The sequence below is a fragment of the Carcharhinus amblyrhynchos genome, chromosome 21 (genome assembly GCF_965287045.1).
Source record: "Carcharhinus amblyrhynchos chromosome 21, sCarAmb.v2.hapA, whole genome shotgun sequence".
Lineage (NCBI taxonomy): Eukaryota > Metazoa > Chordata > Chondrichthyes > Carcharhiniformes > Carcharhinidae > Carcharhinus > Carcharhinus amblyrhynchos.
This window is the reverse complement of record NC_137344.1, coordinates 12,933,853-12,946,256: the sequence shown is the minus strand read 5'-3', so window position 1 is coordinate 12,946,256 and position 12,404 is coordinate 12,933,853. Positions and strand designations below refer to the sequence as shown.

At 42.9% G+C, this 12,404-nt stretch overlaps 1 protein-coding gene across 1 annotated transcript in view; it reads left to right on the top strand.

Moving 5' to 3' along the window:
* Positions 1–12,404, top strand: part of LOC145356565 (dynein axonemal heavy chain 17-like) — an 811,195-nt gene that overhangs the window by 587,866 nt on the left and 210,925 nt on the right. The window contains exon 60 of the mRNA XM_080209339.1: positions 6,752–6,969. Coding sequence (XP_080065465.1) covers positions 6,752–6,969 — 218 coding nt within the window. The remainder of the gene's footprint in view (positions 1–6,751; positions 6,970–12,404) is intronic.

Here is a 12,404-nt window from a genome sequence, read left to right as displayed (position 1 = left end):
TCTTTGTGATAGTTATTGGTCAATACATAGTTCTCTCCTTTGCCCCTCTTATTTTATCCTTATCCTTTGTATGAAATTCAAATTCCAACTTCTTAAATGCTCTTTTAATTTTTCCTTTCTGTCAAGCCATTTCAATTCCAATTCTCTTAACAGTTCAAGGTGCTTCATTTGCAACTGAATCCTAGCTCATTCCTGGATTGATTCATCCCTGAAGAACATGGGCCAGAATGCTCCCAAAAAAATTCTTTGTGTTGAATTCATGTGAAAACTGGAATTATTCACGTTCTTTTTCTCAGTGGGAGTTCGGAGAAGATTCTTCAACACTCTGTGCACTGCAGAGGTCACCAGCGTGAATATTATTAAAAACAAGGGGGAGGGCCTGTCCCTGCTAGAGAGGTTGAAATCAGCACACTGAGTGGGCCACTGTGCATAGGCTGATCAGTCAGTGCTGAAATTGGTGCATGCACAGTGGCCCCACACTGATGGCCTCCCGGTTGTTGGACAGTTCAACCGCTGGCCCCCCGACCATCCCTGGACACAGTCCCACCATGCCCCGATCTCCAATGTTCTTCCCCACCCCCAGACAGTTACTCTGTAACACAGTTACACCATTCACCCTATGCCCAATAGGCAGTGCTAAGGTGCCTCTGGACTTTGGCACTTTGCCCCTTAGACAGTGCTGGGAGCACAGGCTGGCACCCCCCCCCCCCCCCCCCCCCCCCTCACTGCCTGACCCTCTAGGGGGCCCTGATTGCCCTTTTTCACTCCAGCGGGATCAGGCTGATCGTCCCCCGAAAGTGGGGAGTTACTGTAAACCCCATTGGAGTGGAACACTCTGGTGGGAAGGGAGATGCTAGCGGCCTGGAGACTTCAATCTTGGGCCCATTAATCACATTCAAATTACATTAAAATCCCCCTTGCATACCTAATACAGTTTCACCTATTTCTGGTATGGAGCTGACGGTGCCACGCTGGGAAAGGAGTTTGGGACCAGTTGCCCAGCATGGAGCACACTCATTGGGCCCTGCAAAAATCTCCTGGCCCACTGTGCTAATAAATCAGTGCAGCAGGATGAGAGAATCAACTCCATGGTCTGTTTTGTATACCTTCTAATTTCAAATTGTGAGCTATTACCTTAACCATGTCTGTTGATTCTAACTGCCAATTCCATTAAATTAACCTTGCTTACTTTTTGACTTTTTATAACTTTTATAGCAAGGGGTATAGAATATAAAAGCAGGGAGGTCTTGCTGCAACTGTACAGGGCACTGGTGAGGCCGCAGCTGGAGTACTGTGTGCAGTTTTGGTCACCGCACTTGCGCAAGGATATTTTGGCCTTGGAGGGAGTGCAGAGGAGGTTCACTAGGCTGATACCGGAGATGAGGGGGTTGGACTATGAAGAGAGACTAAATAGACTGGGTCTGTACTCGCTGGAGTTTAGTAGAATGAGGGGTGATCTTATAGAGACGTATAAGACAACGAAGGGGATGGATAGGGTAGAGGTAGAGAGATTCTTCCTGCTCAGAAAGGACAGCAGGTCTAGAGGGCACAGCCTCAAGATAAGGGGGGGCAGTTTAGAACGGAGTTGAGGAGGAACTTCTTCACTCAAAGGGTGGTGAATCTCAGGAATTCTCTGCCCATTGAAGTGGTAGAGGCTATCTCGCTAAATATATTTAAGTCACGGGTAGATAGGCTTTTGGTAGGCAAGGGAATTAAGGGTTATGGGGAGAAAGCAGGAAAGTGGAACTGAGCCACTTCAGATCAGCCATGATCTTATTGAATGGCGGGGCAGGCTCGAAGGGCTAGATGGCCTACTCCTGCTCCTACTTCTTATGTTCTTCTGTCCTTATGTTAATTTTTCCACCTCTAGAAAAGACTTAGCGACCTCTAACACCATTTTGGTTTACTAATTAGTGTATAAGAAACCTGTCTTTTTATCCTTTCAACTATTTTATTTCATGTCAAATCAGTTACATATTGTCTTTACTTCAAATATTCCGTTTGAGCCTCCAATCTTTGTTACGACCATGATGGGAAGAGTGCGCAGTTGACCTAGCCCCACTGCTCCATAGGGCACAACAGTAGTGTAAATGTTAAATTCGCTCTCCAAAATGCCCAATTACTTACCTTTGCTACTGTTAGATGCTAAATAAAAGAGACCGTAACCAGGCTTCTTTCACTAAAGTCAGACTTAGTTATTATAACAAAACCATTTTTTGAAACAAGTTGCAAGAATTGGTTATCATACAACTTGTAACATGGAAATATAGCTAACTATCCCTCTTAAAATACCCCACATAGATGTATATGCGCACACTCACGTATGCAGCACACGCAGTCTCTGGAGATGGGCAGTTGAGAAGAGGCTTTATAAAAAGGATAAAGTTTGCATGGTGCTGATATTTTCATCAGAAAATGTTCAGCTAGTTCTGGTAGATATGCATATGAACATACAAAATAAGAGCAGAAGTAGGCTATTTGGCTCCTCAAGCTTGCTCCACCATTAATTAAAATCATAGCTGAACTATTTGTGTTTCTAATTATGCATTTCTATATATGTCCAACAACCTTTTATTCCCTTGATGAACAAAAATCTAACTATCTCCAACTTTAAAATAACCAATCGCCCCACCTCCACTGCCTTCTGAGGCAGAGAATTCCAAAGTTGGGCATCCCACTAAAAGAAAAGAATTCTTCCCATCTTTTGTCCTAAAAAGGCAACCCTTTATTTTGAAACAGAGCCCCTTAGTTCTGGATTCACCCACAAGAGGAAATATTGGGGGCAATTCTCCCAAAAGTGCTGAATTGGCGGGAAAACTGTTCTAAATCCCAACTATTCTGTCAGTTCAGCTTCTCACCTGAACCTCTGCAGTCTGTGCACTGCAGAGGTCCCACTCAGGAGTCTTATAAAAAACCTCGGGAGGGGGGTTGGCCTATTTATGTTAGAGTTCAACAGTTCTGGAGTTCTGTGCATGCACAGTGGCCCAAAACTGTCAACCTCCCATTTGCTGGCCAGCCCAAACGCTGGCTAGCCTGGAATCCCCCCCTCCGCACCTCAGTGCTGCCCCTCCAGCAGCAGCCCCCCACCTCCCACCCCCTATGGCCTAATCGCAGCCCCCACAGCAACTCCCTCTCAGTCCAGAGTGCCCCAATGCCCAGTTTCCACCCCCCAGCAGTAGCGATTTCCCCCCACTTCCCTCACCCTGGCAGATCCCCTTCTGTCCCGCTGACACTCCCAGGGGTCAAAACCCCCCCCCGGAGGCAGCCTCTCCTAGCAGACCAATCCATCCCAGCCTGCCCCAACCGCTGCCCTCCCTCTATCCCAGATCGATCCTGTCTGCAGAGAGGCAGCAGGACACCCCACCCCCATCACTTGCCCCTAGGCTGTGACCACAATGGGCCCGACCCCACGACACTGCCTGGTGCCCAATAGGCAGCATGTCAAGGTGCCCCTGGGCATGGGCGCTTTACCCCTTGGGCAGTGCCAATGGGCACAGACTGACACTGCTGTGGTGCCCATGCCCAGAGGGCACCATCCAACTCCCTGGGGGCTGATTGCCTCCCATTCATTCTAGCGGAGTCTTCTGCTAGTTCCCCAAATGTGGGGAGCTAGTCTAAACCCCGCCAGAATGAAGTACTCCTGGTGGGGTGGGAGACTCAATCGGGATCTGAAAGGTCCCAATTATTAACTAACATGTATATTAAAAACAGATTAAATGACTTACCTGCTTTCTCACCGGTTTCCAACCTGGTCCTACCGGCGACTGTTCGCCGGTCCTGGGAAATGTGCATGCGTTCCCGGCTCATGCACAGATCCCTTTCCAAAGCCGCAGACGCATGTCTCCCATCGCGACCCAACAGAAAAGTTGTGGGTCGCAATGGGAGAATTGCAGCCATTCTTTCCAAACCCACCTTATTAAGACCGTTCAGGATCTGATATGCTTCAATCAAATCATTCTCATTCTTCTAAACTCCCATAGAACATAAGAACATAAGAAATAGGAGCAGGAGTAGGCCAACTAGCCCTTCGAGCCTGCCCCGCCATTCAATAAGATCATGGCTGATCTGTCGTGGCTCAGTTCCACATTCCCGCCCTCTCCCCATAACCCTTAATCCCCTCTCTTATCAAAAACTCATCAACCCGCGTCTTAAAAATATTTAGCGAGGCAGCCTCCATCACTTCAACGGGCAGAGAATTCCAGAGATTCACCACCCTTTGAGTGAAGAAGTTCCTCCTCAACTCTGTTCTAAACCGCCCCCCCTTTATCTTGAGGCTGTGCCCCCTAGTCCTGCTATCCTTTCTGAGCGGGAAGAAACAAGGCCAGCCTGTTGAACCTATCCTGGTTTGACAACCCACTCATTCAAGGCATTAATCTAGTTAAACCTCCTCTGAACTATCTCCAGAGCAATTATATCCTTAATTAAATTAGTGGAACCATCTCTGCAGAGACCCTATTTATTTACTCTTTGTATGGAGATTTTTACCAACAGAGCTTCAGCGTGTAGGACAGTAGAGCCAGGGCATTCCTTCTTGGCTCAGCCTCTAGGTTTCCAAAAACCGACAAGTTCCACTGAGGTGAGCTGGATCAGTGGTTCCCAAAGGGTATGGCGCACCACCCTGATGCAGCAAGAGAGGATGGCAAGGGTGGCGGCAAGATTCAAGTGTGGCAGCACTCATCAAACATAAAAATCCAGATGTAATATCAACTCACTGTTTTTTACACAGCAACGCATTAATCACCAATACCTTGTAGCTGATTTGAAGTTGGTTCTAGATCAGACTGTGTGCATTGTGAATTTCATCAAAGCAAAACCACTAAAGGAGCGGTTATTTGCTCAACCCTGCAAAGACATGGAATCAAAATATCAATGCCTAATTCTGCACTTGAAGCTTCACTGGATGTCCCGCGGAAAAGTTATATCGGGTGTTGGAACTGAAGAACAAATAAGAGAATTTTTGGAACAAAAAGGAAACCCGTTGTACCACCAACTGGATGACAATGACTGGTGTGCAAAGCTGGCAAACTTGGCCGATATCTTTTCTGGGTTGAATGTGCTCAATGCCAGTATGCAAGGCCGTGATGACAATATCCTCACAACTACAGACAAAATAACTGCATTAAAAAAAAGCTTCAGCTCTGGCTTGGAAGAGCGATGCAACTTAACCTTGAAATGTTCCCACTGGTTAAAAAGTTTTAAAATGAGCAATGAATTGTACGGCCTCATACAGGAACATCTTGCAACACTGGTAGGAAAGATTGATCATTACTTCCCATTGTTGTGTACAGAAAAATTCGATTGGGTTAGAAACCCCTTTGCGAATTCCAGCTGTCAGGTCTGACATTGGATATGGAGGAGGAAATGGCTTGCATTTCGAGTGATAGCACCTTGAAAATGAAATATGGGAGTATGGCACTGGACTCTTTTTGGATATATAACCAGAAACAGTATCCATGCATCTGTTCAAGAGCATTAGCCATTTTTCTATAGTGCTCCACAACATATTGTTGTGAACACGGATTTTCAGCTCTGACAAAGATCAGAAAAGAGAAGGGCTGCTTTGTTGATGAGGAGATGAGAGTTTGTTTGTCTCAAATTACATCTAATATAAATGAGGTTACCTGACAAAAACAAGCTCACATCTCTCATTGAGTTTGTATACTTACTTAAGGTTACATATGTAAGAGGCTCATCTACAATTATATTTTGGGAATGAATCATGTTTTTTATGTAGCTGCATTGTTTTATACTTTCTGGATGTCCCATGATCATATTAGAATACAGCTACATTATATGTTATGAATCAAGCACTGCTAGGAATTTTTCTTTTGTTTTTGAATGTATTTCTTATCAATAAAAAATTTGGTGTGGCACGAGCAAATTTTTATTCCAAAAGTGCAGCACAGTGAAAAAAGTTTGGGAACCACTGAGCTGGATATTGATAATCATACTGTTACAGGCCAGGTTATGCAGAGCACCATTTGGGCAGCTTTCTTCATTCTCAGTTCTTTGCCAACTGAGTCTAAAAAAGCAAGTTCAAAACTTAAAACTCATCTTCATCTGATGACCGCCGATAAATCACCAGGGTCTTTGTCTTTAAAATAGTTTATTTTTTCTCACTTTTCTCTCCTTCAGAAACTGAAAAAGATAGTAAAATTCGGAAGGGGGCTATTTGTCTATAGAGTCTGCATGGACTCTTTCAAAGAGCTAGTCTGACTCCTTGGTCTTTCCCACTATCTTTGAAATTTGTCTCCTTCAGTTTTAATCCAGTTCTTTTTTGAAGGTTACTGATGAATTTGTATCAACAACTTTTGATTTCATTGCTAATTTCTCCATATGTAATGTCAAATTTTATTTCAGAACTCTCCTATAAATTGCATTGTGATGTTTTACCATGTTAAAGGCACTTTATGGATGTAAGTTATTGTTGTAATTAGAAGCAGCTTCAGGCAGTTCAAAACTCTTTTTTTAAATTTCATGCCAATTTTATTAGGGCAAAGAGAGAATTTCCTGGGTCACCAGAAAATTTGAAATATTGCTGATTCAAGAGTGATAAATTCCATACTTCCTCTTCCCCCATGACTACTCAGCACTCTCAATTAAGCACATGTGCCTTGGTGAGATAAGTGAAAAAAAAATCTCTTTAGCCCTTTTTGTTGAGTAATTTGCCTTGAGAATGCAACAAAGATGATAGGTCAGGATATTTGTTTCCTTTTTTTTACTTATTAATCGGATTTTTGTTTCTTGTTAGAACAACTTGACAGAGCTGAAATCTTTTGGCTCTCCGCCAGATGCTGTCGTGCTTGTGTCTGCTGCTGTGATGATTCTTTTAGCCCCAAGTGGAAAACTTCCAAAGGATAAGAGCTGGAAAGCTGCCAAAGTTATGATGGGTAAAGTGGATGCATTTTTGGATTCACTAATAAACTACGACAAAGAACACATTCCTGAGTCTTCTTTGAAAGCTTTTCGGTATGTCAATTACTATGTTTTAAATCTTCTTTTGCTTTGCATGTATTTAATCATATTATAATCCTATTACCTTTCTTTCAAACAGAATTTATTAATTGTAATGTGACAGCTGGTTGGGAATGCATTTCTTTTTTGATAAATTTAGGCCTAAATTTTCACTAACTCATGCCAACTCATGCAATCCAATACCTCCCCATCTACAACCCTTAGCCCTGATCTTCCATGCCAATACATCCAGTATCCACCATGGGCAACCCTCAGGATGTGGAGGTGCTGGCGTTGGACTGTCTGCTTTTTTGCAGCTTTGTAGAAACTTGATGTCTGTGTCGATATGCGATATATGAATTCATCAGGTGAGTGAGGCTGCAGGAGTTCTTCCCCAAACCCCAAGAGGGCAACAGCGAACACAGTGAGACAACCAATGAAACAGAACAGCCGACAGAAAGATCCGCAGTGCAGCAACCGAAGAGGAATAAATCAAATTGGACTCCTCTGGAAGGCCGCTGTCCTCGATTTGACATGAATGCCCAAGCTGTCAGGAGGTGCGTCAACAGCAGATGCATCAGTTGCACTCACAAGACAGCCCCAAGCACAACACAATGCCACCCACGCTCTCAAGAACAACCGCAACCCTCAGGACCCATGGCAAGATTAAATAAGGTCCTTAAGTATATACTGTTGCAATCCCAGCTGAGGTTACTACTGGGCAGTCAGGTTCCAGAGTAGAACCCTGGCTCAATAGATTGTAACTTTTATTTTGTTGTTTTGAGATGTGGATGAACAGAATTATAGGATTGCCAATCAACTTTTAACAGAAATATAATACTTTTGTTAAACCAGAAAAGATTAACTATAATACACTACTCATTCATCTCTGTACTATACTGTTACAGAGATAAATTCATAAGGATAATACAATTTACAATTTATCTTATGCTCTAATGTTTTCAGTAATACACAATTCATTTAAGCCAATAGGTGAAACATGGCCAGACACACTGAAACCAAGTGACAGATGCCACCCAAAACAACTTCTGCAGATTTCTCATCAAATCCTCCCAGATACTTATTACATGAGTCAATGGGTCTCACTGGAATTATGGTTTTCTTCTGAGGTTTTCCAGTCACACTCTCAAAGAAAACAATTTTTCATCTTCTCCTACACTAGGTTCTCTCTCAAATACCTTCACCAAGCAGCCACATACAGGATTTCAACCTCCTTTAAGTATTCCTCTTTCCTGGAACACCATCTATATTGAAGCTTCCATATTATCTCTCAGATACTCAACCATGCCAACAGAAGACCTCTGCTTCCTAGACTGTATTAAGGGGTCACCAATCTTAGGATTGCTTCAGATTTCTGGCTTCTTGCTAGCCGACTTTTCCACATCTGCACATTACAGCTGTGTCTCTAACTAGGAGCATATCTCTGCTCCTTTCTTTAACTCCTTTCTATGCCTTGTTCAAATTCCAGTTCCTTGTTCCTTTGTCTTTCCAGACTTCCTGTCCTTTAGATCCTGAGATTTGCTTTCTCCCCATATTCCATTCTTCTGCATGTACTGGCAGTTTCCATTCCTTTGGAAAATCTTTTTTCTGCAGTCCCTTTCCATGTGTCCAGCTTACAACTTTCTCAAAAGTTCTTACTGTCATTGGGTGCGCCACTGGTTCTAAGCAGCAGCATAGCTTTTCAAAAGCCTGTAATTGCTATCACGTCATAAAACTTCAATTACAATGCAGATACAGTTTAAAGTGAAACTAAGACATATGGACCCTATATTTAAACCTATAGGTTAAAAAAACTGATCCTATAAATCTACATTTAATTTCCTTCAACTCCTTAAAAAAAACAAGCATTTTTATTCATAGTTCTACTTCAAAGACCTTATAAGCCCCTGGAGCAGTCAAAACTGTGAACTGCTATGAGTTGTGAAATCTGTTGTACAGCATTATAATGATGTCTAAAGTTTTAAAGTTTATTTATTAATGTCACAAGTAAGCTTACATTGACACTGCAATGAAGTTACTGTGAAAGCCCCCTAATCGCCACACTCTGGCACCTGTTCAGGAACACTGAGGGAGAATTTAGCATGGCCAATGCACCTAACCAGCACATGATTCTGACTGTGAGAGGAAAGAAACCAGGAGGAAACCCATGCAGACACGGGAAGACATGCAAAATCCACACAGTCACCTAAGCTGCGATTCAAAATCGGGTCCCTGGTGCTGTAAGGCAGCAGTATTAACCACTGTGCCACCATGCAGCCCTCAAGTTTATGTGAGCAGACAGAGTGAAATACCTCTTTTACCTCTCCAAAAGAGTACCCTAACTCTTTAAAGAACCCTGACAATGTTAGGCCATTTCCTACCAGGCCAAAGTGCACAAATCATGGTTTGGACATCCCATTGGCAAAAATCAGATCTGACGGAGGCAGGTAGGCTTCAACATTTGTGTTGCCTCTATAAACCACAGGTCACATAGTCATTGACGTAGATGCATAGACACTTGTGTGCTATTTAGAATCTGTCTCAATTCTACCATGCCACCCCACCTCACCCCTTCCCCCATGATGGAAATGCAGTGAGACTTGTGGATTCAAATTTCCAAAGCCACTTTTGCTGAGCTGGAGAGCGTCTCCATCTGACAAAAATTTAGGTCTTATTGTTAGATCTAATACCAAGTTGTATATTTCTAAATGGATAACATGTCTATAACATTGTCTCCATAACTTGTACACTTAAATTTGAAACATGTTTATGTTATACAGCCTATCAATTCCCCAAAAAAGTTAAGAAGCTTTAACTTTTTTGGGGAAAAAAATGTCTTTACAGCCAGAGCTGGCCTAACTGTACTAAATAAGTACATACAATTGACATCCTTTACCAAGACCTGAAGCAATTCTTACGCCTTTGCATTTGTAAATAACGAGTCAAACATCGGCTTACGGCTCCTCCTCCAGCATTAATTTTGCTTGAGGCAGCCTATGCCATTGTGGGCTGCACTCAGGGATAAAAGCCCTGCCAACTATGATGGTAAAAAGTCTGACAACACCAGGTTTTAGTCCAACCGATTTATTTGATAATAAACTCACAAGCTTTCAGGTTAGCCCCTTCGCCAGGTGAATGGAGAGTTCTGGCCTCAGACAGAGCATATAAAGCACAGACAGTTTAGAGATTACTGATTAGAATGCGAATCTTTACACCTAACCTGCTGTTCAAGTCCTGAAGTGGCTGACAATGTGTGTGGAAGGAGCACTGATCACAGGTTAAAGAGATGTGTATTGTCTCCAGACTGTACAGTAAGCGAGGTTTTGCAAACCCAGGCAAGTCACAGGGGTTACAGATAGTGTGACATGAACCCAAGATCCCTGTTGAGACCGTCCTCATGTGTGCGGAACTTGGCTATCAGTCTCTGCTCAGCGACTCTGCGCTGTCGTGTGTCGTGAAGGCCGCCTTGGAGAATGCTTGTTTACATCAATGGGGATGAAGTAGAAATGGCTGAGAGCTTCAAGTTCTTGGATGTCCAGATCACCTACAACCTGCCTTGTCCCTCCATGCCCACACTATAGTTATGTAAGCCCATTAATGCCTCTACTATCTGAGAAGACCAAGGAAATTTGGCATGTCTGCTACAACTCTCACCAAATTTTTTTTACAGATGCAGCATAAAATACATTCTTTCTGGTGGTGTCATAAATTGGTACAGTGCCTGCTTTGTCCAAGATCACAAGAATCTACAAAGTGTCGTGAATGAAGCATCACTCAAATCAGCCTTGCACCCATTGACTCAGTCTACACTTCCTGCTGCCTTGGAAAAGCAGTTGGCATAATTAGGGATGCCACACACCCTGGACATAATTAAGGATACCACACCTCTCTTCTACCTTCTTCCATCAGAGAAAAGATACAAAAGTTTGAGGACATGTCTTGTGGGATAAATATACAAAAACGTACCAACCGACTCGAGAACAGTTTCTTCCCTGCTGCCATCAGACTTTTGAATGGACCTACTTTGCATTAAATTGATCTTTCTCAACACCCTAGCTATGACTGTAACACTACATACTGCACTCTCCCTTTCCTTCTTATGAACGGTATGCTTTGACTGTATAATGCGCAAGAAACAATATTTTTCACAGTTTACAAATACATGTAACAATAATAAGTTAAATCAAGGCAAGAAAATATCGTGAAATCTACTCATGGAAAGTAGAAGCTTCTGCATTGCTGAGGCTTCTTTTGCAGCTCATTGTTCAGCATGCAGTTGGATGGGTGGCAATACACCCATTTAATAAAAGCACGGCTCTCAATCATCACCATTCCCAGCATCAGTGTCCATTTTGCTAGGGCATCTTTCTTGTGGTCAGTAATTTTTGTCATTCTAGCCTGCAGTGTTGTGATGAACTGTAGGTAGGGTACTTCTACATCTGTTTTGACCTTCTCTCAGTTATCATGTGTTCGTTTAGAAGAATAGAAACTTAATGGCATAGAAAGAGATCATTCAGCCCATTTTGTTTATGATAACTTAAAAACTGTTTTTAAAAACTAGCTGCCCATTCTCATAAGAACATAAGAACATTCTCATCCCATTTTCCAGCACCTAGTCCATTGTCTTGAAGGTTACAGGACTTCAGGTGCAGATCCAGGTACCTTTTAAGTGAGTTGAGGATTTCTGCCTCCACCACCAAACCAGGCAGAAAATTACAGACATCCTCGACCCTCTAGATGATGAAGGTTTTCCCTTCTAATACTTATAATTTTCACCTGAAAGGTTAACAGAGTGGAAAAAGTACTGCTGCTCTCCATGGCCAGTGCCAGTGGCTCCAATTCATTGGAAGGTACATGTTCCACTGCTGGCAGGCACTCAGCAGCGTTATGAGTCATAGCCATTCTGAGGAGCCAGTAAATAATTTCCCACGTTTTGGAGCAACATATACCCTGAAATTCCACAAGTGTGAATATCCAGAGGCCTGTCCTAAGGACTGTGGTTATACTTACCTTGCCATAGTATATTAGGTAATTGAACCTTTTTTTGGACTGGATCCAGGGTCTTCTTATAGTGCTCCTGTGACTAAGTGGTGGCAATTTCCATTCTCACCTGCTTGTTCTGTATGGGTAACTTCTCCTGCCACTCTCTGAGAAAAGAACCTTCGTCCTAAATCCTCATCTGAGCGTTCCCCTCAGATGCTTTGTGAAAAGTAAGGGGCTGGTCTGTCCCTAGATTCAAGGCTTTTAGCTCTCTTGCATCATCGTAGAATTAAGGTTTTCTATGAGTCACAGCAATGAAACATCAGACACAATAATGTCTGCTATGGTGAGTTTAAGTCAGGCACAAAATTGAATTGACCAGTGTTCATTTTCACCCTGACAACTGTTAATTGGACATGGAATCTATCTCCATATCAGTTGAGTTGTTGTCCATCTGAAAAACTGTCTCC